This window comes from Prionailurus bengalensis, chromosome D3, assembly GCF_016509475.1.
Source record: "Prionailurus bengalensis isolate Pbe53 chromosome D3, Fcat_Pben_1.1_paternal_pri, whole genome shotgun sequence".
In the NCBI taxonomy this organism is placed as follows: domain Eukaryota; kingdom Metazoa; phylum Chordata; class Mammalia; order Carnivora; family Felidae; genus Prionailurus; species Prionailurus bengalensis.
Window position 1 is genome coordinate 89,694,835 of NC_057356.1, and position 27,499 is coordinate 89,722,333.

The window sequence follows — 27,499 nt, forward strand, 5'->3', positions numbered from 1 at the left end:
CCATTATGGTCCCCCCCTTGGCAGATAATGTCATGAGGCCCAGTGGGAAGTGATCTGGCCCGGGACAGCCTGTGTGTGCCGAGGAGACGGAGACCCAGGGTTGCACCGACGCAGCCTCGACCAGAGCTCACGCACTCACGCCCTGTGCTTCCCGGCCTCCTCAGTCACAGAGAAATGAACTCAAGGAAACCAAGTAATTTACCCAAATTCGAGAGCCAATCAGCCACAAGGCTGAATTCAAATTCAGCCCTGACCCACAGCCTGTGTCCCTCCCGCTCATCACACCCAGACGAGACGTCACAGGGGCAGTGGCAGTTAGCAGGGGCCAAAGTGAGCCTAAGGCACCTCTCTCAGGGCTCTTCTTCAGGGGAAGAAACAAATTTCTCTTAGGGGAAACTGAGACAGGGGCTCAAATCAATTTCCTACTATAAAAGGTGAGCTGTACATAAGTAAGTGTAATTACTTGCTAATTCATGTCTCCACATTTCTATTTAGTGCAGTGGGACGGAATGGCCAATGGCCAAGAGGCAGCTGGGAGAAGGCAATGCCCCTGCAGAGGAGGTCCAGACGAGATGCCAGGGCACTCTGGAGGTTCCTAAGTGCTCGGGTCACCCAGCAGTAACCACAGCGGCAAGGGGCACTTCTCAGACATTCGACCTGCAGACGTGTCCCCTGGATCCAGGTCGGACGTGGACTTTCCATCAAACTCATTTTCTATCAAACGCATAATCAGATCCCTACTGACATCACTCTCTAGTATGCATTTTCAAATCATTTCTCACCCCACAAAATCATTTCACACCAAGCTTTCTGCCTTAAGGTATTTCTCAGTTCGGAAATTTCTGAGTTTTAGTACGTGAGCTAAGAGTTGCAAAATGACAATTCTTTGAGTACATCTTAGGTAAATCTGAAACCGCTTTTGCCAAAATCCCTTGCGTAGGCAATTTTTAAAACTCCCTTTACATAAAAACTTGTTCATATTTTCTTCAAAATTTATTTTACTCATCATTTTACTCCACATAAGTGTTCCCAAATCTCTCACATCAGCACCACATGAACTGCAGCTGACTCTATTCTTGTCTGTGGGCCCGCACTCGCAAACTACAAAACACGGTGCCTAGAGAGGACACAGAGCGGGAGCCCCACACACCTTCAGGTACAGCTACACCTGACATCTGTGCGAAGAGCCACTTACACACCATTATCTTACTGCAGTTACCGTAGCGAAGTCCAAAAAGAACATCCCATAGAATTAAAATACTGTGGAGACTGTTCTGCTTATTCATTTATAAAGCAAAAATGTCAGGCCTAAGACGCTTTTAACAAGTACTCAAAATCCAGACACATTCATTTCTTGATCACCCAATGCCCTGTCCTGTTAAAAAAAAAAAAAAAGAAGAAGAAAGAAAGAAAGAAACTAAGGTGGATTTGAGGACAAGAGCATATTTAGCTATTCTGACTACCAGTCAGGCACAGAACAACTTCAATCAGACAAGTTGTTGACAAAATGGGGCCAATTTAACGTTCTGATAAAGTGTTTCGCAGAGTGCTGGAAAATAAAAGCCCCACGTGATGATCCCAATCCAGCCTGAACAAGTTTCCCCCTTACCCCCACGCAGGCGGAGCCTGGAGCTCAGGTTGAGGGAGGCAATACCCGCAGGGAGGGAGCAACCTCCCCCCATGTAAGGGGGGCATCGGGGAGACCCCAACCCTCCAAACAGATCTCGCCATAAGTCATCAGTGTAACTGGCTACTGTAGGCACTCCTGCCCTCTCCAGAAGTAACGCTTAGAAAATACCATTGACAATACCGCATTGACAATACCATGTTTGTCAAATACTGTTGACAAACACTTGTTTACCAGTTCAATCGTCAACATGCCCTTTTTGAAGTCTCACTATAAAATCAGACTATGACTCTTAAAAATAAAATTCAATGTATGCAATTAAGGTACTTCCTTTAAAAAGAAAACAAACATGAGGGTAATTCCATCAGAAGCCCAGATTTTTAAAGGACAACCCCCAAGAAAGTGGGACAGGCATGTAATTAATAACAAAAGTATGCAAGGAATATTACTAGAGGTGTGGCCCAGATCCACTGGAACGCCCAGAGCCTGTACCTTCTGGGCTTATGAAGTTCAGTGGGAAAAGGGGATATTTAGTGATACTAAGCAATTTGTAATCGATCACCTTATCCAAGCGATTGAAGTTCTATCCTTAAATAAAGTAAGAACCCTCCAAAAAGCTACAGTTTGGGATACTTGATCTCTCTCATGAAAAATGCCTTACTGCACTTTGCTTTGGTGAAATGTCTTCACCTCTTATAAAGAGTCATTAAGAAAGAGACACAAAAATCACTCTACGTCCATTCTAGAACTACTGTCAAAAACATGCTTATTTGCCTTGAACCCACTTGTGTGAGTATGGACACAGACAGAGAGATTCTTCCACAGAGGAGACAACAGCTACCCCAATAGCAAGTTTGATCACTTTCAGTTCATGCAAAGACACTCTTTTTTTTAAGCAAATAAATGCAAATCTCATTTATCATTTATCAAATATCATCTGACCACTTACAGTATTAGACATGTTCCATCTATGTCTAAACACACTTTTGAAATAACTTTAAATTTCAAAAAATGGTTAAAAAGGTCTTACTAGTTTTCATGACTTCCATCAACACGCCATCAAAAGATGATAGAGAGATTTGGTGTTCTCCTTACTTGTCATTGGCCAGATGATAAAAGCGCCTATTCACACATCCCGTACACAGCAGGGTCACAGCATCCAAGTTGCAAAAGATCTTCAGCAACACTTCTGAAGGCATGCTGAGAGAGGGGAGGAGATCGGAGAGGTGGGCAAACACATAAGCTAGAAGTTACCCACAAAACTGGCTGTTCATCTCCAGACAGAAGGTGACTGGCACCTGTCCCGTACAAGAGGCTAACTGCACCCCTACCTTCCCATTTTCTCAACTGAAATGTTCTGGCTACCACAGTCCTCATGACATAAACGAATCCAGAGACCCAAGGGTACAGGAACCTAACTTCCTTGGCATGTTAACCATATTCACACGTTGTGAATCAACACGCAGGTTTCCCTACCTCCCTCGTGAAAGTAAGCATCATCCCTTGGTGAGATAGAAGGAAACAAGAGAAAAAGAATGCATTCTTAGCTATTAAGAAGAAATAACACAGAATCCTCCCCCTCAAAGAAGAGACTGGAATAGGAAATACCAGCTTCTTTTCTACCTAGCCCATACCACCCTCACCCACCCTCTTCCTTCATATCCTCATGCTCCAGACCTTCCTCCGGGGCTTTCCAGAGAGTTCAAGCCCCATAAGATTTTCTGAATTCTCTCTTCCTTTTTTCTCATTTATTGCCTAAATAAATTACATTGAGGTGCATTCTCAATATCCCATTCTCAATATTTCTATGATCTTACACTGTTACAAAACACTGAGAGAACCAGAAATTATCTACAAAGCCTTACCGATATTACGAAGTCAGGAATGGGCACGTATGGACCTCAGGCAGAAAAAACAACAACAAAAACAAAAAGAAAGCTAGCGAACACTGTTGGGGTGAGGGGTGGGGACCTCAGGATAAAGAACTGAGGCAGTAAACCCTTTGGCCAATTTAGAATGGCTGCCCATGCTCTGCACTTGTCATCTTAACTATTTAAAATTTTTAGATTGTGATGAAAATCGTTATCAAATGTTTCATAGGGAAATAATCAGTCCTAAAATCCTGATAATACTGAGAATGGATGGCGGGGGGGGGTCCTCAGAGGCAAGAGGACAGGCACGAGACATAATTGGCCCGTGTCACTAACCGGAGCTATCCCTACTCAGAAGCTTCAGAGACTCCCTGAGAGTCTAAGCAAGCAGTTTTGCTCAGGGGTTCATTAAATCCCTCCCCCCAAATGAAACTCCTTCTATTCAGAGTCAATAAATTAGACACTTTTAGCGACCAAAAGTCGCTAACGCTAGAGAGGGCAAAGCTGCAGGAAAACACGTTTTGTGACCATCTGGGTTACCCACTGCACAGAGTTTTGACATTTTGACTCAGTGATTTCACAAAAATTCATGGTTATTATTTTTTAAATAATTATAATTCAAAGAATGTAGATGTGGGCTTAAAGGAAACATCTCAGAGAGGCACCCAGCAAATCTTATCCAGGAAAAATTATTTAACTGAACTAAAACCCTACTCACTCTCCTACCCGGCAGACAAACTTAATGAAGGGGTGCTCTCCCCGTACCTTCCAGAAAGCAGAAAACCTCCACTTTACAGCTAGCACAGTTGGGATCAAAGCCATTCTCAATTATTGTTCATAAGGTTTCCTCAAAGCTGGTACAGTCACTGTCCATGCCCATACTGGGTCACTTTCTGCTGGATTCTAATCATTTCACACTGCGGGGGCAGAGGTGCGGGGGGATAGGGAAGGAGACGAGGAAGGTGAGCGGAAAAGAAGCTCAAAGTGTCAGAGCACAGTATCTGGTACTGAGAAGGTCCTCAAATATTTGATGGATGCATGAACCGAATGAATATTTGTTCTGTTTCCGTATCAGATTATTGTATGACAGACTGTGTTCTCAGAGTACAGGCTTTAAAGCTTAAATTGCCGTCCGTAATTAACTATCCTTTTTGGTTTTCACTTCTTTTTTAAAACACACTAAAAGTATGTTCCCTGTTAGCTGAGTTGTAATATACTACTGAAAGCCCAAAACTTGGGGGGCACCTGGGTGGCTCAGTCCGGTGAGCGTCCAACTCTTGGTTTCCGCTCAGGTCATGACCTCCCAGTTCATGAGTTCAGGCCTCGCATCAGGCTCCGAGCTGACAGTGCAGAGCCTGCTTGGGATTCTCTTTCTCTCGGGCCCTCCCCCGTGCTCACTCTCTCACTCTCTCTAGCTTTCTCTCTCTCTCTGAAAATAAATAAACTTAAAAGCCCAAAATTTGCAATCACGTAACTTAGCTTTGAACGTGAATTTGGCAATATGTACACTATGCCAGCCCTACCTCCTCCACTGTCAACATCTACAGTGACGCCCTCGGTCCCCCCGCAATGCTTAGCACAGAGTTGGTGGCCTATGTCAGTAGCACAAATCCACGGGCACCTCAGCAGCAATTTCAAACAATTAGCTCCAAACAGAGACTGTACGGATCTCCTTGCGGAAGTGAGCGGGCAGAACCTTGCCAGGCTGGGTTCCCAGAGCACTGAGGGCGAAGAACCCCAGAGCCCAGGCCCCTGGAGCTTTTAGAAGAACACGCTTTAATCCTCTTTCCCCCTTTTCAAGGGTCTTTACCGACTAGCAGTGAGTAATTTTGAAGAACATTTTTTAAAAAGGAACATTTCCTTGTCACTTGTTAGAAGTTCACTTCATAAAACCAGCCTAATGATGACAGTGGTGACAGGCTGATGACTCACAGCAAACGCTCCACGTTGTGCTTCCGTCCTCCGCAATTCTATTCTCAGCTCAGAACAGCCGCTTGGTACACATGCACCGAAACTGTCTCCGACGGCCCCGCCCCGAGAGCCCGCCCCGGGGAAGCGGCCACGTGCCGCGACTCACCTGTCCAGGGACACAGACCGCTCAGCCGTGGACTCGGCTCGGAGCCTTCCCCGCCCGGCGCACTGCCGCAGGCTAGCACGTGCGAGAGAGAGCATGGAAAAGTCAAATTCTAATGAGAGGTAAACAGCGCAGTGCTCTCTACAAAACTGTAAGGGATTCATAAACTTTGTACACAAACTCACTGTACAACTACACGGATGGAGAGAGGGCGGTGAAACATTCAGTGTCCTGGGTGAACCTGGAAACCGGACTTACTCCGATGTGTTTTAAACATAAGACTCAATACTTGCTCTTATAGGCTGCCAGCCTATCAAAGAGGGGCTGTAAGACTTATTGAATGTAATAAAAGGATAAAAATAAAACGCATCAACAGGCCAGTTTCAACCATACAATAGCACCAACAGGTTAAGAAATACTTTAGGTCTGTGAACCACAAGTACCCAGACATCTACAACTTGGCTGGTCTTGGAGGGACAATGACTGGCCGCAACCCTCGCTCTGGCGACCACGGCCGCAGAAACACCAAATACTCATGCACATAATTTTTTCCACATTTTAAATATCCCACATCCAGTGAAATATATTTTAACTGGCCATCTTTCTGTCTTAGTGGTATGAAAAATAGTAAATAATATAATCAATAGCTTTTAAGACTCAATGAAATAAGGTATATTTCACATAGTTCTTTTCAGAAGTTACTAATGTAAATTTTTATTAAAGTCAGCCCTCCAGGGGCGCCTGGGTGGCTCAGCCGGTTGAGTGTCCGACTTCGGCTCAGGTCATGATCTCGCAGTTTGTGGGTTCGAGCCCCACGTCGGGCTCTGTGCTGACAGCTCAGAGCCTGGAGCCTGTTTTGGATTCTGTAACCCCCTCTCTCTCTCCCCCTCCCCAAATAGCACTCTGTCTCTGTACCTCAAAAAATAAAATTTAAAGAAAAATTTAAAAAAAATCAGCCCTCAAAATGAGCACTACTCAACAGCAGCCTGGTAGGGATCTGAAACACCCAGAAAGGTATGGAGCCCACAGCCTTCAGCTTCCAGGCAGCAGCCCACAGACAGAGCTACTGGTGGATCTGCTATTTCTCTTGGAAAGGTCTGGAAGCTGCTTCTTTACCCCCCCCCCCACACACACACACACAACTATTGGCCCACCTCCCACCCAGCATGTGACTCAAGTCTAGAGTGTACGTTCCATATGCTCAGTTCACTAATGCCATTGCTCTCAGTACATACTTTGTTCACCAAGAGTGTAACACCCCCATTTTTCTACCAACTGGTTCCCTGGATACATGTGGATTAAAGATCAAAAAGGATATGGGCAATAACTGGGGGCAAAATGTGGGTCACCAGAACTTGGAAGGGAAGCCAATAATCTCTCTGGAAGTGGAAGAATGAAAGCCCCATGGAAGGACCCGAACAAAGGAGGGTTCTAGAGCACAAGCACAGCCTGCTCCAGGAGGCACAGGGGGCGGATTGCCCACAGCTCACCCGCTCGGATGGAACCGCCGTGGAGCTGGCGCGCCAACACCTGCACATCAAACTGCCCGATGGCTCCCCGTACGTTTCTGAGCAGCCAAAGAATCCATCTGTCTTCCCTTTATAGGTTTTTCTCCTCAGAAACAGCATAACGGCTGGCACATAAGCCCTCAGCAAACATGAGCTAGCATCCGCATGCCTGCACCTCAACCTAGGAGAGGTGGATGCTGTGAACCTTTTCAGATCCCGGACGGTGACAAATTCCCCGAGGTGAAAAAATGCTGGCTACCCAGCCTCCCCACTCCAGCCTCACCACTCCAGCTTCAGCAAAGCACATTCAATGTGCCTTCTGTCTTATCTGACTTCTAGCCCGTGAGTTCTTGGGAGCGCAACGTTAGGCAGACCGGTGGTATCCACTCTGTGCTCTGCACAAGAGGGAGAGAGAGGGGCAGAAGAGGTCCTAGTTTGGAAAACTCTGCAACACCCTCCCCCTTTAATCAAGAGAATTCTGCCTGTGCAATACATTTTGGTACTTCTGTTGAAAGTACTATTTAAGCAAAGATCTCCACGACGGAAAAGCTTCACCTCCACTGACCCAGCTCTCACGTAGTAATAAGAGGTGAAACACGATCTCCTAATTGTATTAGTTTCCTAGGGCTGTCTTAACAAACTACCTCCAAATAGGTGTCTTAAAACAACAGACTTGTTGTCTTAAAGTCCTAGAGGCCGAGAGTCCAAAATCAAGGTGTTGGGAGGGCCATGCTCCATCCAAAGTCTTTAGGGAAGAACACTTCCTTGCGTCTTCCAGTTTCTGGTGGCTGCTGACAATCCTCAGTGTCCCTTAGCTTGTGGCAACTAAGATGACTAACTCTAACCTTTCTTCCGTCTTTACCCAGCCACCTCCCCAGTGTGTGTGTATCTCATAAGGACGTCAGTCACATTTGACTTAGGATTCACCCTAACCTACTATGTCCTCATCTAATTACATCTGTAAAGACCCTATTTCCAAATAAAATCAGATCCTGAGTTCTGGGCGGACATGAATTTGGAGGGCACCACTCAACATAATACACAATTTTTAAACATACACATTTCAAAATGATTTAAAAGCACTCCTTATTTTAAGTGGTTAACTTCTTATGATTCTATAGCAACCTGCATTACATACTCAAAGATCGAATATCGTTAGTGGACAGAAGTTTCTAACACAACAGCTTTAAGTAAAAGGAATTTCTATTACCCCGCCATCAAATAGTACTATCTGCCTGGATTTACCAGCCGGTGACCCTCAGACCTCTGCCAGTATGAAAAGTCACACCAAGAAGTCTGAAGGCCTATTCACACACACTGTGTGAAGACTGAGAAATGCTTCTTTACCTTCAATGAATACTGCTGGGGCCACTCAAATACAAATTTGTTTAAAAGCATTAGTAAATTGATAACAGCTTTTTGCCATACATATGTCTTCAATCAAAAAATGTCAAAAAAAATAAAATAAAATCTATTACCCTAGGTCCTTTCCAAGGGAATTGAAGAAAAGTAAATTAATATGCTGTATCGATCCATTTCAATCTAGCAAATTGGCAAGGACCAAATAAATGAGAACATCTCATTCACTGCTGGAAGCATAAATTGGCACAAACAGTATGAAAAGCCAAATCTGGTAGTGTTCATTAAGATCTTTAAAAGGCACATGTATTTTTTTAAGCCAGGAATTTCACTTGTACGAATACATCCCAAAGCAAGTAAATGAGCCCAAAAATGCTACTCAACAAAGCCCATCTCAGAGTTGTCTGCACTGAAATACTTGCAGAAACAGTACAGAGATTGGTTAAATAGCATGGCCTCCATACAGTTAACAATGTCCAGACAATTAAAATGGACAGTTTCAACACAGGTGAAAGTGTCTGAGATAGAAATAGGCTCACAGTGCCTTCCAGACGTCTGCACGGCCTGTCCCCTCAGCCCCTTCCAGTATTCACACACACGTCACCATTTCCCTGAGAACTCCTTTGGCCGTGCTGTCTAAAATCCCAATCCAGGAGTGCCTGGGTGGCTCGGTTGGTTGAGTGTCTGGACTCTTGATTTCGGCTCAGGTCAGGATCCCAAGGTCATGGGATCGAGCCCCACATCCTGGAGCCTGTGAGTCTGCTTGAGATATTCTCGGTCTCCCTCTGCCCCTCTCTGCCCGTGTCTCTCCCCCACTGTGTCTCTCCCTCTCAAAAAAATAAAAACTCCAATCCATACTACACGCACAGGTACACTTCAGGCCCCCTCCTGATTTTTTTCCCTTGGCACATAACACTACCCAGCACTACGCATTTTACTCATCCACTCTGCTCATTATCACTGGAATTGTAAGCTCCATATTGGCAGGTCTTTTGTATAAGTTTTGTTCACTACCGATGCTTCAGCTCCCACAACATGCCTGGCATACAGAAGCTATCTACCTGCTAAATTAACAACATATCAATTTTAAAAAATCAGGTTATATCAAGATACACTACATAATCATATTTTTCATATTTCTCTCTTAAAAGTAAACACACACAAAGAAAAAAGGTCTGGAAGGAAAGACAAAATGGCATTAACCAGTAATAAGTATGACTCAAGGATTACAAGGTTTTGAGGTGGTGGCTGATTTTTTTCTTAAGTTTATTTATTCTGAGAGAAAGAGAGATCATGAGTGGGGCGGGGGGCCGACAGAGGAGAGAGAGAATCCCAAGCAGGCTCCTGGCTGTCAATGCAGAGCTGGATGTGGAGCTCAACGAAGGTCTCGATCCCATGACCCTAGGATCATGACCTGATCCAACATCAGTCAGAAGCTTAACAGACTGAGCCACCCAGGTGCCTCTGGTGGTGGTTGTTTTTAAATGGGGGCTAGAGAATTGAAGGACTAGAACTCTGTGTATCAATATTTCTTAATGTATTGAATATGCAATAAATTATGGGATTTTTGTTTTTTTAATTTCAAAACTGAGAATCCCATAAGAAGGAGGTTTGGAATCACAGCACAACCTTTTAGGCAGAAGCAGTGGTTCTCACAGGCATTCATACCATTCTGGAGTACCTGCTGCCCTGAAATCTGGGGGGCACAGCCTACAGAAAGCTCACAAATGCTTTGAAGTCTCTTACTTGATCTCAAAAATTAATGCAAATGTTGCATTCCATTGGATAACTTATCTGTTGTCATCTAATTATACAAATGCATTATAGCACTTACCAGTTACATTACTTAACATTTTCCCCCAAAGCCACTGCATTCATTTGACATGTCAGAAGGATGCCCCATGCATCCCCTGCCCACTGGCACCTGTCTGAGAAGTACAGTCTGTCTGTTGCTGTTTTGCTTTTCCATAATTAAAAGAGATCTCAAGAGTCAAGAGTCCCTATTTCACAAATCAGAAGACTATGGTTCTAACCAGGCAATCACAGTGACTCATTTAAGGTCCCAAGCTGGAGGCCCTCATCCCCTGGCTGTCCTTCCAGAGCTCATCCTGCCATGTTGCATTCTACATCTTATCAGTATGGCTTTTGGCATTACTGAAAGTGCATCTCCATTTCTCCATAAAATAAACCAACTGCACATTTTTAAGGCTCGCGCAATTAACAAATCTGTAAGTTCCATGCATGTCCTCAGGTAGACCTATAGGTCTACAAAATTGAGTGCACACTGAGCTGATACAATTAGTATGACATTTAGTTTAAAAAGTTTTCAAGTAATACATTTGAAAATTTTACCCTCTAAAAAAAAAAAAAGGAAGAAAATTAACCTCTGAGCCTCACTGTGATATTTGATAAACCAAAACAAATTAGATCAAATAGAAATTAAGCCAACCTGATATGCTTTCTGCTACATTTCTTACAGTCTATGACATTTACAAATGTTCACATTTTGTGTTAAAAAGGGAACCACTGGGGCGCCTGGGTGGCGCAGTCGGTTAAGCGTCCGACTTCAGCCAGGTCACGATCTCGCGGTCCGTGAGTTCGAGCCCCGCGTCAGGCTCTGGGCTGATGGCTCGGAGCCTGGAGCCTGTTTCAGATTCTGTGTCTCCCTCTCTCTCTGCCCCTCCCCCATTCATGCTCTGTCTCTCTCTGTCCCAAAATAAATAAACGTTGAAAAAAAAAAAAAAAAAGGGAACCACTGAGGGGCACCTGGGTGGCTCAGTCAATTAAGTGTCGGACTCTTGATTTCGGCTCAGGTCATGATCATGTGGTTCATTAGATCGAGCCCTGCATCAGGCTCCACACTGACAGCACAGAGCCTGCTTGGGCTTCTCTCTTTCCCTCTCTGCCCCTCCCTGCCCCCAAAATAAACAAACATTAAAAAAAAAAAACTCTTTAAAAGGGAACCACGGATTTCTTATAAAATCTAACTTTTCTGCATTGATACAATAAAAATAACCACCTACTTAGACCATCCACAATCATTCTGATTTTTTCTTTTCCATAAAGAATGTGTACCTCACCAAATCACAGGCTGACATGCAGGCTCCCATGCCAGGCACTCTAATTACATCATTTCACCAGGAAGTTCATTCAACTTACAAAGAAACAGAAGATTCATCACATAAAAATCATTCGGCTGCCCACCAGCAGAGCTCTATATATAAAGACTAATTTTTGTAATAGTGGCAAATTGATTTAAAGTTCAAGCTTCCTACTTAAATGTCAGTTTTCCTCTCCTGCATAACAGAAGTTTTGAAGGCACTGTCACCACTTTAATTGTCACCAGGCTTGGGGTACGCCTAGCATCGCAGCTATTCTCAAGAACCAACCATCACCATAATACTAAGATTCAGAGCACCACTTCAGAAACCAGGGTGAGTGGGTAATGGACCCTAGGAGGAAAATGGGACATAGTCTCGGAGATTTAGGGAAACAAAAAAGTAACTTAACTTGTTGAAGTGTGAAGGAAAAGAATCATTTTTTATGCTTAAACATAGACATTTGGTTTATTAGAAGCACAATATGGATGAATTTTTATATTTTACAAATCATGAAGACTTGCAAGCAAAGAGAATTCTCAAGAATGCAAATTGTTCTTTGTATTGTCCCTCCGCCTGGCAAACTAACTGGGATGATGGGCACAAAGCTGGGAAGGAACCACTCATCATAAAATACAAAGGATCTAATAAGGTACCATGAGAGCATGTTGGTACCTCTGACATACTGGAGCATTCACTGTGAAGTGAAGCATTGCCCTTGGAATTAAGCTAAAGCTCCCCATGCAAGGTAGCTCCACCCCCTGCTTCCTGCCCCCTCTCCTGCCATCTGTCGTGGTGGAAGAAGACCACCCTTCAGATCCAGGGTACCCAAGAGGCATGGAGGAGAGACAGGTCCCCAGACACTGGAACAAGAATAGCACAAGCCCAGCACTTAGGGAAAACGGGATTAGGAGCTGAGCACCAAGGGGTGGCTATCTATAGGCATCCCTTCAGGGTTGGCTTAGAAACGCAGATTTGGCCTTGAAGTCTGCAGTGCACAAACTTCTGCCCCAGGAAAAGATGCGTCTGGACCAACCCGCCCGCCAGAACTATCTGCTTAGGGGTTGTGCCCTCCACTCACGAATTGGGGACGGGACAGAAAATGGGGAGCGTTTTGCTCAGTAGACTCTACCTCTCTAACTTACAAACTCCTAAAAAGGACTCTAGGTGATTTCCGGCCACGGAAGATGCGAGCGACTTTGGGGGAGCGTTCTGGAAGGCTGCAGTCTAGGCGGCCCGCAGGTGCAGAGGGAACGCTGCCCTCTCGGCGGCTTGCAGGTGCGGACCAGCGAAGTGCACCTGCCCTCCCAGGCGGGAACGCATCCGCGCCAAGCGCCGCTCAAGGGTTCCCTGTCCCTCACACTGCCTAGAATTCAGTGAAGGAGGAATAACGTCTCCGGGGGAAACTGGTCTACTTGTATCAGGACTTAGGGTAACCCCACGTTTCCAAGTTGAAGAGATTTCCTCCCGCGGTTTTTCGGACCTTTCCCGCACTAAAAAGAGCCGCGCGACGCGCCGCAGCCGAACGAATGAAAACAGGGGGATAGGGTGGCAGAGCAGTGACCCGACCCACGGCCCCGCGAGAGTCACCTGAACCCGGCGGGCCCGGGGGCCGCGCCCACGCCGCCAGGCGGCAAACGCAGCGCCTGGAGGCCGCGCCAGTGCTGTTGCAGTAGCCGGCCGCGTCCCGTCGCCATGGAGACTCCACAGACACGCCAGAGGCGGAGTGGCAGCTGGAGGGAGGAACGCACCGCCCCGCGCCACGCCCACTCGACGCCGGCACGCTCTCCGCCGCGCGTGCGCAGGGACGGTTGGCGGTACGGCCTTTACGCCGGCTCCCGGAGCCGTTCTAGAAATTTCTGGGGCCCTGCTTCTTCCCACACCCGATGGCCTGATGGTGAGGACGCTGCGCGGCAAGCGGCCTTTGAGTTTCGGGCACTGGCGTTGGGCACTGCGGCGGCCGGGTCCCTCCCCACCTGCTGGGTCTGGGGAAATTTGTGCTTCCTGTCTGGTTTCCTTGGTTAGAAACTCAAACGCAAAGGCTAAGGAACGGCAAGGCCACGGTCAGACTGGGAATTTACCAGTTTACACGGTTCTCTCTAGAGAGTTGCAAGAACACCCAGTTTGTAATCGCTAATTTCTTTCTTGGCACTTGTACGAACCGCCCCGCCCACCCCTACCGTCCCAAATACGAGCAGCGCATGCGCAGGGAACTCTGGGAGGAGGCGAAAAGGCCGGCACTGGCTCTGGCCGCCTTGCACTGTGGGAGTTGTAGTCCTGGCGCCTTTCCCTCTTGCGGTAACTCGGTGAGGAGTGAGGTCTTCGGACTACTATTCCCAGGACTCCCCGAAGTTTCCCAGCTTACTTTGCAAAGGCATGGCGGGTAGAGTGTGACTGTCAGTATGGAAGGTAATTAAAGTGTTTTAATTGCAGCAAAAAGAGCACCGACGAGAAGAGGAGGTGGACGCAAATTCTTTTGGGAGCTAACGTTTTTGCCGAACACGCCATGCAGAATTAGCGGTGTGAATGTGTAGACCTGAGTACACTCCGGCGGGGTGTGAATTGTGCGGTGAAACTTTGCTGTTCGTAGTTGTCACCTTTCCAAAGCGGAGCGGTTTTCTGTGAACATGATTTGTACCTTTTTACGAGCTGTACAGTGTGCGGAGAAGCTGCGCAGGTCCTCCGGGAAGCGGCTGTTTCTGCCACACTTAGTGCTTAACAAAGCTTGCTTGAAGACTGCGCCCACTTTGAGCTGGGGTCTGCGAGAGCCAAAGAAAACGGTGCGCCCTAAAGGTGCCCCTGCCGTCACCCAGAAAACCATCTGGACGCAGGGGCAGAGCCCCCCGAGAGCAAAAGAGGACAGCAGCAAGCAGGTGTCTGTGCACAGAGAGACCGGGGAGACCATCGTCTCAACGTCACAGAAAGGTAACGGCAATGGTCGGTCTTTGAACTAACGAGCCGAGAGCCAGCAGTGCCTTTTTGCACGAATTCGGTGCCAAAGCTAGAAGAACAGTTCGCACGAATTAAAGGCTAGAGCCTTCAACACAGTTGAGAATTTGAGAATATAGGTCTACAATTTTCTTCACAGACTTGAACTCAGATTTGCAAGTTGATTTTGACATAACTTTGTTGAATTATGGCTAAAAGTTTTCAGCTTTTATTAGTTTCAGTGTGGAGCTGTAAAACTTAACCATTGTTGGGTGTAAGTAAGTAGATTTCACAGATGTCGTTTCATCTCACTTGAGTGTCCTATTCGCTCCTTCAGACAAACATTAGCTCTTCATGTATGAGGCACACTTCCTCAATTTCCACGACTGAAAGTTAAAACCGAAGTTTCCTCATCTTAATTGTGTGATAGCCAGGTCCGTGCTCTTTAGAAAAGCCATTCACAAGTATTTCCTGAGCTTCCGTTTTCCATGCTTAACACTTGAGTGGATGCTCACGGGTGTGCCAGGAACTCCTATACACAAATAGGTTAGCACTTAATGAGGAAGAGAATGGATAAAAACAGTGAAAACAGTAATTGTGCCACGAAGAGAGTACCTGAGAGTATATGATACAGAGTAATTGGGTAGAATAAATAAAGGAGCTACTACCGAGTCATAATCCATAGGGCTTAGCTCACGTAGGTCAACTCAACACTGCTCTCGAATGCCTGCTGTGCCCAGACACTGAGTTAGACTCTTTCTGCTACAGAGTTAAACATGTTCAAAACATCATTTACCAGCAGGTGACATGGGAAGTAATAGGACGTATTTAATAGGAAAGGCGAAATGTAATTCTGTCAGGGAAAGTGAGAGAAGGTTTCACAGATGAGGTAATGAATTTAATTTTTATTTCTTCATTTTACAAGTAATTTGTAGAAAAAATAAGTAGGAAGCAAAGAGGAAGGAAGGCCGATCGATCGATGTCCTTCAGACGCCCATGATCATACCATGCAAACATGACTACTGTTAATATTTATGTCATTTCGATGCGTATACTTTTTAACAACATTAACAGAAAAACTTAACTGGATCCTCCCCGTTGTTTTGCAGTCTGCTGAATATGTAAAACAGGTAATCATTCCTTCATAATAGCCTGAACAGGGTTGTGAGGGGTGATTAAAAGTTGAGCATGAAGGAACAGCCCGCATGCAGAGGACAAAGGCATAGACCTGTTCCAACAGCGTGTGTCAGGTCGTCTGGCTCCAGCCACAGTACTGCTTACACTGCAGTTGGGTCCTGCTGCAGAGTCCGGTCCTGATCTGGACCCCATTCAAAGGTGACAGTCTTCCTGATGACTCAGTGAATGAGTGGGAGCAGCGTTCCCAAACGCGGAATGTGCTGCATCTAGAGTCCAAAGGGACCTGTCACACGTTGTGGTAGGACATACGGGATGCAGTGGTTTATTTGGGATAGGGGGTCTCAACATGCCCCATAGAGTGAACCCCTAAGACACTTGTTTGTGTGGTTGGTGAGCCCTGGATCTATTTTTGAGGCTAATCCTCCCCCCCCACACACACACACATAGTACACGTGTTTTCAAGCTTCGCAACACACGTCCCCCATTACTTTTGTCTCTAATATAATGGCATAGGTAGAATGGATAAATGTGATGTTTTGCAGAATGTCCAAACAGCATTGTCCAAATAAAACTTTATGCAGTGATGGAAATATTCCAGATGTATGCTGTCTCAGTATGGTGGCCACCAGTCACACGTGGCTGTTCAACACTTAAAATGTCGTTAGTGTGATTGAAGAACTGAATGTTTATTTAATTTTAAGTTAACTTGATTTTAAAATTAAACTCAAATAGCCATGTGTGGTGTGTGGTTACTGTACAGGACAGCCAAAATCCAGAAGGTCCAGGTCCCTTAAAACTACACTGTAACAGAGTAAGGGACCTAACAAATCCTAGGCAAGACCGTACATATACATGTTATTACCTGTTTCGTGTTATTGCAGACTGCTACCGCTGCTTCCTCTCAGGAGAGTTAGAAACGAAGGCCTTCTCCAGATCAGTGGCCAAAGCCATGAGTCTGTTAACGTGCTCCTGTAAGGTTACCATATCTGGCATTGCATCTGTATTGGGACGACTACGTGGTTGAATTTCTAGTGGGGCACTGTCCTACTCCAGGTTCTGCCTGATTTTTATAAGGGGCAGACTGGTAAGTTACATGGGAATACGTTGGGGACCACCACCTTTGTATCTTTGGGTCTTCTTAAGGTAGCACTATGGCTGACGCTCCCCCATGGATGTAATACTGTTCTGGATTTACTGTCTCCGTCTGGGGAGGGGGAGGGGGAGTGCAGTTTCAGAGGCTCCCATTCAGCTTTTCCCATTATGGTAGCTTTAAACCCACCCCCAGAGGAACCAAAGTAGGAATTGTTGTTGTCAGTTACGAGTATATCCATTCAGTTTACACACTGGAAGTAAATAAATGATAACCAAATCTGTGGACCCAGCTGTGAGCCTATTACAAGTCACACTCCATATTACATGGCCACTATGTAAACCTAAAAGAGGCGCCATGTGACTTTGGGTCCAGGGGTGTCATTGTCATCTCAGACTCTGTCCAAGAGACCCTGAAATGTTTGGGTGTTCCCCTCCTTCCAGTGTATGCTTACCAAGTTGACGACCATAGGGCTCTTTGGTGAAGGCCCAGGGAATCCTATGTATGTGGTCAGGTCCCTCCTAGTGGGAGTCTGGGTAAGTTTCAGGTGCTCAGGTCCAGAAACTGAGCCAGTCCTCATGACTTTGCGTTGGGGCATCTGCCTTCAGCTTCCTGGTCACCCATAATTAATTCCTTAGGATTGTGCAGATTGATTGATGTCCTTGTCAGCTGCCCGTCGGTCTTGCCCTTGGGAACACCACGTTGCAGTGGCATCACCAGGCCGGACACCCCTGGCTGCCACCCCACCCTTGCCATTCATTGTGGTGGTGGCACCCACCTGGCTTCTGATGGTTCAAGTGTCACGGCCGACCACCAGGATACCCTGTTCTGTGTCCCCGGGTCCTCTGACAGGACAGTCGGCTGGTGGGTTTCAGCCTTTACTATACCCATCCTAGCATGCCCGTTCTCTGAGCCTTTTCATCCTTTCCTCCACAATTTGCCATTTCACCTCACTTAATGTGGACCATCCTCTCTCCATGTTTCCAAGAGCATAGAACCTAACTGCATCAGCTTCCAGGGTGCTTGCCAAACTTCAGTTGGTGACCACAGGAGAGTGTTCCCGTGTTGATCAACTCTCACTAGTCTGTTCTGTGTCCCTTCATACTGGCCTCAGGACCCCGTCACCTGTGTGCTCTCTTAGCACCTGCCGGTGGGGCCTCCAGCTCCCTCTGGTCGTGGTCCTTTCCTCCTTCCTCCCAGTTATGCTGTAACCTGGCCAGAGCACATGTCTTGCTAAATGGAAGCCACCGCCTACTCTTAAAGGAGGAGAAAGAGCTGATGCTTCAAGGCCAAAGGGTTCAGAAGATGCTGAGGACTCAAGATTTTTAAGTGCATCAGCCTAGATGTCCCCACACCAAGCCTCAGCTCCTCTTTCCTCCCACATCAGGACCCAGGACTCAGCATGAAGACCTGTTGGGGTTGAGAGTCCAACCTCTCTGCTGCCCTTTATGCCCTGGGCCTCGCAGCTTCTCTGCCCTCTGGGTACAACAGAGGGGCATCGTTTTGCTCCCCAGGAGGCCTCTGCCTTTTTGGCACTTCATCTTCATTGGTAATTGTTCTCATCTTCTCTTTTCATCCAGTGCATTGGTGGTCCCCCGACCACAGCCATCCAGTCCAAGTTCATAAGATTGCTTGTTCCCAAAATGTGGCACCAATCCGCATTCTCTTCTACCAGTACCACATCCCAGGTCACCGTTGGGGACAGCTGCAAGCGCACCAGCAGCGCATGCGGTCCTGTCGGCTGTGCTCTGCCACCAGGGACGGGGGCCTCGATGCGGCCAGCGGCCACTGGTCCAGCTCCGAAGTCCCAGTTCAGAGCTACTTTCTGGGACCGCTCCCGGTAGCAGGTGCTGTAGGTGGGATTTGCATACAGGAGGCTTGTTGGGAGTGCTCTGAGAACACATCTGTGAAGGTATGGGAAGCAGGATGACCCAGAGGGACAAGCTGGGTCACATATTTGCCTATTCCCCGGGGAGCCCTGGGACTGGACTGGCACATCACAGTCCTTCCCTCCTCAGGCGTGGGGGCTGCACCTTTTACTTCAGCACCAGCCAAGCATCGGGTGTGAGAACGGCCCTGACCCTGGTGAGAGGGCGCCCTCCAGATGAAGGAATTGCCTAGTGGGGAGCTCGGCTGAGGGAATCAGGCTCAGTCCTGAGGGGAGGATCAGGGTGGCTCACCACAGCACCCACTACAGGACGGGTAGAGAATCGCAGGAAGGTGGGCAAGGAGCAGCTTGTGTTGAAGACAACTGTGAAATGATGCTGAAACAGACTTGGAAAATGTGTAGACTGTGGATGATAGCTTTGCACACGGTAGATCCACAACAGATGTTTGTGGCTGCATAAATAGAGAAGATGGGCTTCCAGGTGCCCTGAGCAAGACTGGTGTGAGTGTTGGGTGGGCAGTCAGGATTCAGGCGTTGGGGCCAGAGGCCTGATCTGGGAACAGGGACTAATACGACAACTTACAGTATAGTCATTAGTATGTCCTCAACTTGGGGCTGGCACACACCTGGCAGTTAATATTTGTTAAGTATCTTTTGTGACCTTAATAAAATGAGAAGTTCTCACTGTTGGCCTCTCTACACCCAAGGACATGGACTGTGGGCTGACAGCGATTGTGGGGATCAAGCCATGACTTAGGTTTGGGCCGATGGAGTCTTTTTATTTTTTGAATCCCCTCTTTGTGGTTAGGAACCTGTACTGGAGGAGTTGAGGATTACTCTTTGCTAGAGTGCTTTTAAATAAGTTTCATTTTGTGGAAGTAATAGAAGCTCAGTGTACAGAAGGGGAACTTGGAGAAAACAATAGCAACAACCACTGTTACCATTTTGTTTTTCTGAAAAGTCTGTAAATTTATATTCCAGAAATCTGTGTTGTTACTGCGGCCAATAAATTAACCTATAGATAGAACATCGGGCCGTGAGTCACGTTTTCAGCACCAGTGAAGAAGGTGCATTTGTGACTGTAATGGTAAAACAGCTCAAACGTGTAGATCCTTCCATCAGCGCATGCAAATACGTGCACGTGTGTGCCGCGTCCCATGGTGACACCTTGGATTCGTTTCGCTCTCAGAGCTTCCGTTTAGTCCACACACTCATCTTTATCAGCGTTGAAAACACAAAGTGCAGTATCTGTGCAGATTCCCCATTTTCTAAGTCATTTGATTCACAAATCTGTGTGGCCGGGCGAGTTCCTGTTGCAAATCGCGTTCTGTGTTTATCGTGCGCGGCCAGGGGAGGAGGTGGCCCGCCCACCGGGCGGGAACGTGGCGGTGAAGAGCCAAGACCAAATTTGAGCCCTTGGACCGCGGCCGACAAAGCGGACACTTGCCTTGGTCTGCGAACAGCACAACGTGTCCAGAGTTGCCTAACCTGTTCCAGCCGAGGGCCTGGATCCCTTGGGAAAGTGTTTTCATCCCGGAAAGTAAGGAGATATTAAATTTTATAATGCGACAAATGCAATAAAAGTACGGATTCCTGGGCCCAGAATTCTGCCGAGGTTCTTTTGAAAACTTTGCTCAGGTGGTTCGGCTTCCCAGAACCAGGATCCTGCGCCCCAGAACACAGGCAGGGGTCCTGCGTGTGGGCTCACCCCCCGAAAGCGCTGGAGCAGGAGCTCGCAGGGCGCATGCGTAACTGGGCGGTGCTTTCTCGTTACAGTGAAGGAAGCTGGGAGAGATTTTACCTACCTGGTGGTGGTTCTTCTTGGAATCGGCATCACAGGTCAGACACGGCAAGTAGAACACCCCCAAAACCGTTATGACTCCTCCTTTGTCTTCTCTTGCTTTGCCTGATCTCCTTTCTCTACAATTTTCAGGTGGCCTGTTTTACACGATTTTCAGAGAACTGTTTTCTTCGTCCAGTCCTAATAAGATCTATGGGAAAGCCTTAGAAAAATGCAGATCACATCCAGAGGTGAGTCCTCGGGATCGAGTTACACATGCTCTGAGGATGCTGAGAAAACTTCGGTGGGTGGAAGTGGGCGGAACCCACTTTGGTTCTGAGGCCAGTGGTGGTTGTGTGATAACAAAGGCATAACGGTTGGATGGTGATTGTTTTTAGCTCTCTGTTCCATACTTGACCTGCTTCAAGACCCCCGTCGCCCAAAGGCCTGTAGGGGGATTTCATCCTAATTATGCAAGAGAGGCACTTTTCTAGTTGCCGTAGACATGAAGTGCTTAGACCTTTAAACTCATGTGACGTTTCTAGTCTTTTAAAAACCCTGATTCACGACCTCCTGATCCTAAGAATTATTGACCCTTGGGCACATTAGACACCAGGCACTAGGCTCAGCGCGTCTTTCTTGGATCTCACAAAAACCATGTGTGTTAGATAGTATTCTGCTGTTTACAGAAGGGGAGACCCACACTTCGGAGATCAGGTAGCCCCACTTGAGATCACTGAGTGGGAAGTGGGCCGGTCAGGACAGCCCAAGTTTATCTGACTCCAAAGCCTGTGCACTTAAGCACAGCCTGTAAAGCATTCCCGGAGGTGGCCGACATGTGGAAAAGTTGCCTCGATTCTGTTACGGGTCCTGTCCAGAAAGAGGGCTTTCTGTGGTGCTTTCCAGTCACAGATAGAAAGCCTGTGAAGTGCCCGATTTCCTACCCCCCTGGGTGGAAAGCTTCAGCATTGAAAAATACTGCTCACTGAAATCTTAGTCCTCGTCCTGGGAAGGAAGATGGCAGATGGCACCATAACCACCGGGGCGGTTCTGTGCACAGACCCGGGAGTGATGCCCAAGATAGACCACGCACTGCCCAGTGAGGGGACACATGTGAAGCCACCCTGACCGGTTTCCCTGGGGCCCCCACTCCGCTCGCTCCACTGGTTTTCCAGTCCTGTCAGGGAGAAGACCTCAGGCTAACGGTCTCTGGCATCTTTCTCTTAAATCTGTGGATTTCTTGTAGTTGGACTCTGGGCCTGTGAGAACGGTGGAGGAGGAGGCAGGGAGACCCAGCGCTGAGTAAGTGGAAAAGCAGCAGGGAGTACAGAAGGTTCCAGTTCTAGTTCTTTTTTTGGAAAGGCTCCAAAGTATTTGCACCTTAAATTCAGTAAAAACTACGTTTCCATGTGATTGTGAGTTTTCCCTTCTGAATCACTTTCATGCCTCTGGGTCTGGTTTGTTGTAAACAGATCGTTGTTAGGGTTTCCCCTGCTCTCCTCAAGTGAGGAGGCAGCTACCATTTCCTAAACACCAGAATCCTTTGGATTTTTCTCAGAACAGCTGTTCACGTAGGTCTTTGTCAAAAGCAAAGTGGTGAAGCGAACGTCCACGTAGCTGCCGAAACCTGTACTTGTTTTATTTCACTGTGTTTAGTGACTCAAGAAATGTTTTGTTCTTGTAGCTTTTAGTATTAGACCCCGTTAGATAAATTTCACTAAAAACGTCCGACCATTTGAACACTTCGTGGTGTTTGGATTTTCTGCGGGAAGAAAGAACAATGTGGCTTCGGCCTCCACTGCTCTGCAACTACAGGTCACACGGTGAAGTCCCGTTTCCCTCTCTTTGTGGGAGGGTTCTGCATAATTTCATTTTTTCCCGTGTTCTCGTTGGAGTTGTCATTTTGAAATGGTCGCAGGTTTAATGATTTTTTTTTTTTCTCAAAACTGACTTGATTTGTCAAAAACTGTTTCCCTGGGAAGCTTACAAGAAGGCGCCCTTACAGAGCCGGTGTGTCCCACAGGTGATCAGTGTCTTTGGTGAGCCGGTGAAGGGCTACGGGGAGGCGACCCGCCGCGGGCGAAGGCAGCACGTCAGGTACCGCGAGTCGCTGGTATGGGCAGAGCTCGGGTGAGTTCCAGATGCAGGCCATTCAGGCCGAGCTCTTTCATTTTCCCGGCAGTTTCATTGAGTACGTCAAGGATGGGCTGAAACACATGCGTGTGAAGTTCTACATCCAGGGCTCCGAGCCTGGGAAGCAAGGAACAGTGCATCTCGAAGTGAAAGAGGTGTGGGGACCACAGCGGGGACTGTGTGGGGACTCAGGGCTCGGATGCAGCGGGACGTAGGCGCTGGGGAGAGAAGTAACACCTGGAAATATGTTTGTTTTTCAGAACCCAGAAAGCGGCGAATATGAATTTCGATACATATTTGTTGAACTTGAGTCCTTCCCTGGAAGAACTATTGTCATCGAAGACAATCGATCCTGAGGGGATCGCGGGACTCAGGCACGCGCGGCTTCCGGGGGGGGATGTGGAACCCCGCACACCCGCAGGCTGGTCTCCCCACTCTCCTCCCGAGTCTGCAGTAAGACAGGAAAGAACACATGGCTCATAAAAGTGAGTGTAAGGGTAGTAATTGCATTTAGACACACTGAAGTGGCGATTTTCCTGTAGACGGCAAAATCATGAAATGGAATGTATTTTACGTTCTCTCTGAATCGATCGTGGACAGTGTTTCTGCTCTAGTGAACATCTTACACGATAAGAGATTTTTGTTATTAAACGCTTTATACCATGTAAATGAGGAAAACGAGTTCAGTATTTTATGCTTTTATGTTGTGTAACTATATAAAATCTGTGAAAAGTAACAAAAAGATGTCAGAAGTAGCTTCCTTCCATATACTTTGGAATCTTGAACACGTGAAAGCATTTGAGGACTGAAGGAAGTTCAGCTCACAGATGCACAAGGTACCCTCTCCAGGATTGCTGTGGAAAGGCTGCACACGCGGCATGGCTTGTAGTAACCTAGTACATGCTGTGCTTCCTCAGCGAGCTGGAACACGGTGTATGCAGCGGGAGGAGCCCACGCCCGCAGACCTGGGGGACTGGCCCTCACCAGGTGCGTGGCCTGTACAGATGGCACAGCCACGTCAGATCCCACCGTCCTGGCTGGTAGGACGACCGAAGGAGAGGCAGGTGCAGGCACCCGACAACAGATGGCATCGTGGAGTGTCCCCACGCCCTTCAGAACATGCACACCTCTTAAATGCTTGAGGATCATGGAGACCAATGAGCAAGCGTGTGTGGAATGCCTTTCTGGGTGATGACGCTTCTGTTTTTTCTGCAGTATGTATACGGGTGATCTGGAGACATATTTAGGGGGTAGGAGGACAGGACTTTGCCAGCAAGTGGGTGAAGAGGGCGTTGTCCAGAGTAGCCCTCAGGTCTGCCTGGAGTGAGCACGGGAAGAATTCGGGGAGGGGGTGCACGATAGGAAGTTCCACATCGAGCTTGATGAGCACCTGAGGCAGCCAGGTGGCAGGTCTGGAAGCAACGGAACATTTAGGTCTGATGCTCAGGATACCGTCCCGCCTACAGAAGGAACTCGAAAGCCCCGCAGGGAGGAAGCAGCTGAGGCCGATGGGGTGAGGGGGCTGTGTAGGGGGGCATGCGGGGGCAGAGGGGAGGGTGCGTCACCCCACACCCCTGGTTCCCTAGAATTCTTGACACACACTGCCGAAAGGATTTCTGTTTCTGCTTGGAATTTTGAACTTGTTTCATCCTATTTTTCTTGCACTGTTGAAGATGAAAGAAATCTGGGGACCTAGAAAAGGAAGCCAGCGAGGAAACTGTGAAGTGCAGGGAAGAAAAGGGACAAGGATAGAGCAAGGTCCCTGGGGCTGGATTCGGAGCAGAAAAGGAGGGAGGCAGGACGGCAGCCCAGGCAGGGAAGTCTGTGCGGGGGGAAAGGTGGAGTGTCCCCAGCTGGTCAGCCCAAGTCTGCCAGCAGTTGTCAAGATGCTCAGAGTGGGGTAGGGGGTGAAGGTCTGGAATAGCAACCGGAGGACAGGAGAGGGGACTGAGCAGGGGGTGGTGGCCAAGGTGAGACCAGACCCAGAAAGTGTGTAAGATGGTCCCCTGCACACACATGCGATCCGCCAGCTTGGGAACGGACAAGGCTGAGAGCTGGACGCACTAGTATGAGGCCGTTGGGCCACCCGACGAGTGTGAGCCTCACAGGCCATCAGGGAACCCTTGTCTGCCCAGATGGCAGCTCTCACTGGAAAGCTGCAGTGAGTGACTTCGTGTGGCTTCCGTGCAGCCACGGACCCAGATGGGCCACACATGTGCAAGCCGGTCCTCCACCAGGAAAGATCCGTGTTCATCCAACAGCTCTGGGGCGCCTGGTACCCAGGTGGGAAGACGGAGTGGGATCTCTGCCTCACACCACACAGGCATCCAATTGGGTAGGTTAACACCTTGCAACTTAGATGGTCCTTGTGACATTTTTGGACAGGATTTCGCAAGACACAAAATTAGAAACCATGATGGAAAAGGGTGATTTTAAGATGAAGAACTTAATCAGAAAAAAAGTAAGCCACTAATGAGAAAACGTTCCGGCACACATAGCAAAGAAAGCATTACTTTTCAGAACATACTAAGATCTCCCAGCCAGCCAGTGAGCAAGTGAAGAGCAGCAAGTGAGTGCCAAAGCGGGCAGAAGCCCAGGAAGGTTCTCAGCACACAGGAGAACACATCAAGCTAATGAAACTCTGAGAATATTCCGGCCTCACTGAAGAACGTGCAGTGTGGATTACTGGTTTCCATCTGCCAGATTGGTGAAAGAAGGCGAATGGAGCCAGGGAGCTCTTCGCTGCTGGGACGGGATCCAACAGCACTTGCTGGGCAGCCTGTGGGCCTTGGGAGGCAATTAGGCCGTGAGGGTGTGGTCCCCAGGAATGGGATTAGACCCCTCTTATAAGAGACCCCAGACAGCTTCCTAGACCTGTCCACCGTCCACCACGTGAGGACAGAGAGAAGTCTGCCCCTCCTTGGGCCTCACAGGCCCCCTGATCTCGCACCTCCAGCCTGCAGGAAGGTGAGCAGTAAACCTGTCCGTCTGTGGCCTTTTGTTAGAGCAGCCCGGATGGACTGACAACTCGGCACCGTGTGAGCGGAGGACACGGTGCCCACGTGAGCACAGGTCGTGGTGCCGTGCGAAGCGGAGACGATGAGGAAAAGGAACCAGTGCCAGCCACATACGTCAGCACGCTGAAATCTCACAAACACTTTGTGCAAAGAAGGTGAGTTGCAAAGTAATACGTGCTTGTGACACCATGTTTAGGAAGCCCAGAAACACACAAAAGTGAGTAAAATACTGCTTGGAGATGCGTACCTCTGCGGCAGACTCCGTGAAGGAGTGCAGGGGAAGACCAGCCCACTTCTGGGGAAATGGTAACTCGGGCAGGAGGGGAGCTACGTGGGCTTGGTCGAGGACATGATCTCAGGCCGGGGACGGGGACAGGGCTGGCCACCTGCCACCACACATGGGCAAATGTATGCGGAAGTCAGCAAAGCTTAAGTGCAGGGTCCCTCACTGCCACAGACCCCAAAGCCCAGTGCTGCACTGGGTATTATCCCCTTTCTTACAGAAAACTCCGAAAACTGCCAAGGACTTGGGGCCCTCAGGGTTCGGACTCACCCCTACCTGAAATGATGCGTCCGGCGTTTCAGGATGGAAACGTGAGAGCACTTCCCCCACCAGGCTCGTGTTCCAGGCCGAAGTGGGTCCTTCAGCCTTGTCTCAGATTGGACTTCCCTTGTTACACCGAATGCTGGGGTCTCTCCAGACTCCCTGTGCTAACAGATACACCCAAGCCCGTAATACCTTTGTATTTGTTTCCTTCACTTACTCTCTCCGTATCCTAAGCTGTATCTAATTTTACAATTTTGGCTACACATCTGTTTTTCCTCCTTAGTGTTTAATCCATCCCTACCCCCTGCCCATGGTAGGTGCTCCGAGGGGCTGTCAGCATCCTCTCCTAAGTCACCGTCTCTGCCCATCTCCCCTCCTCGCTGCTCAAGCAGGGAGGCTTTCTAAAACCAGATCTGATTGCGCTCTGACCCTGCCCACACCCTTCAGGGACCCTCAGCTGTGGATCAGGCTGAGTCTCCTTTGCAAAGCCCTCATGATGAAATCTGGCCCCCGTGCTGTGCCCGAGTCTCCCCAGCTCCCTACATGGGTTCCCCCGCCCCCAGCGTGGGTCCAGCCACCCTGTTCAGGCCCCCCTCCACGGGCTCACTTCTTTATATCCTCATGTTCAAACATATCACTGATGGGTTAAGACTTGTGTGTATTTTGCTGGTAAACATTGTCGGCTACTTGGAATTTTCTTAACACTGGGCCACGTGCACATTCCTCTCTTAACCAAAGCAGTTACGGAGGCTACACTTTAACTGGGTAAGATATCTCCTTCCCTCAGTAGCGTTTTCAGACACCATCTACAGAATTCCATAAAGTTCCACACAAACCTTGGGGACACAATGCATATTTTATGTCCGCTCCTTAGCAGTGCCAAAAAAGCCAAACCCCCCACATTCACAGGCCGTATGTTTGCATAGCCGAAAGTTTACCCCTTACCTGCATGATCTCGCTGGGGCCGCACAGCCACGTGGGCTGACCAGGAGCTCCCATTTAACTGATGGGCGGTGTGGGGCCTCATTAGTCCCAGGAACCAGAAACAGGAATTCTCACTCAGGCATTCAGTCTTTTAGCGCCTCCTGGGTGCACCTGTGTGGTGCAAGGGTGAGGGGCTGCTACCCATGAGGGGTATGGAAGCCACGTCCTGTGATTCCCACTGGGTGCACCTCCCAGCGCTCGCCATAGCACAGATGCGACAGAGACTAGAGGCCAAAAAACAGGAGTCAGTGGCAGACTGAGGGAGAACCAGTAAGGAAATAACACTTTCCTTCCTGCTCGAGGTGATCACCATGAAACCGGTCAACCCTGGGCCCCTCGAGTGTGAAACGTCATGACAAAGCCTCGGCGGCAGGGGCCTGAAGCCCGGGGCCGCCGTGCTCCCTCCCACGGACACCCAGGGCGGCTGAGTCCTCAACACCACACGTTCAAGGCTGAAC

General features: G+C 48.2%; 2 protein-coding genes across 3 annotated transcripts in view; one reads left to right on the forward strand and one right to left on the reverse strand.

Annotated features, from left to right (window-relative positions):
- FBXO15 (F-box protein 15) overlaps window positions 1–13,311 on the reverse strand; it is a 48,100-nt gene extending 34,789 nt beyond the window's left edge. The window contains exons 1-3 of the mRNA XM_043559084.1: window positions 13,128–13,311; window positions 5,576–5,647; window positions 2,723–2,827 (exon numbers count right to left, since the gene is read on the reverse strand). Of these exons, the coding sequence (XP_043415019.1) occupies window positions 2,723–2,827; window positions 5,576–5,647; window positions 13,128–13,234 (284 nt within the window). The 5' untranslated portion in view covers window positions 13,235–13,311. The remainder of the gene's footprint in view (window positions 1–2,722; window positions 2,828–5,575; window positions 5,648–13,127) is intronic.
- A 12-nt stretch (window positions 13,312–13,323) lies between these two features.
- TIMM21 (translocase of inner mitochondrial membrane 21) lies at window positions 13,324–23,162 on the forward strand. 2 transcript variants are annotated; one of them, XM_043559087.1, is made up of 7 exons: window positions 13,324–13,434; window positions 13,971–14,462; window positions 20,357–20,419; window positions 20,514–20,611; window positions 22,384–22,457; window positions 22,543–22,648; window positions 22,754–23,162. In XM_043559087.1, exons 2-7 carry the CDS (start codon window positions 14,165–14,167, stop codon window positions 22,847–22,849), a joined length of 735 nt encoding a protein of 244 aa, XP_043415022.1. In that variant the 5' UTR covers window positions 13,324–13,434; window positions 13,971–14,164; the 3' UTR covers window positions 22,850–23,162. The 2 variants fall into 2 exon arrangements, with proteins under 2 accessions (XP_043415022.1, XP_043415020.1); XM_043559085.1 differs by having other exon boundaries at window positions 13,340–14,462.
- Window positions 23,163–27,499: the final 4,337 nt, after the last annotated feature.

Bases quoted from the DNA above. Each gene is read 5' to 3' on its own strand.
- TIMM21 (XM_043559087.1), top strand. From the start codon at position 14,165: ATGATTTGTACCTTTTTACGAGCTGTACAGTGTGCGGAGAAGCTGCGC. The intron at 14,463-20,356 runs GTAACGGCAATG...TTCTCGTTACAG, and splicing joins CGTCTCAACGTCACAGAAAG to TGAAGGAAGCTGGGAGAGAT. The intron at 22,458-22,542 runs GTACCGCGAGTC...TTTTCCCGGCAG, and splicing joins GGGCGAAGGCAGCACGTCAG to TTTCATTGAGTACGTCAAGG.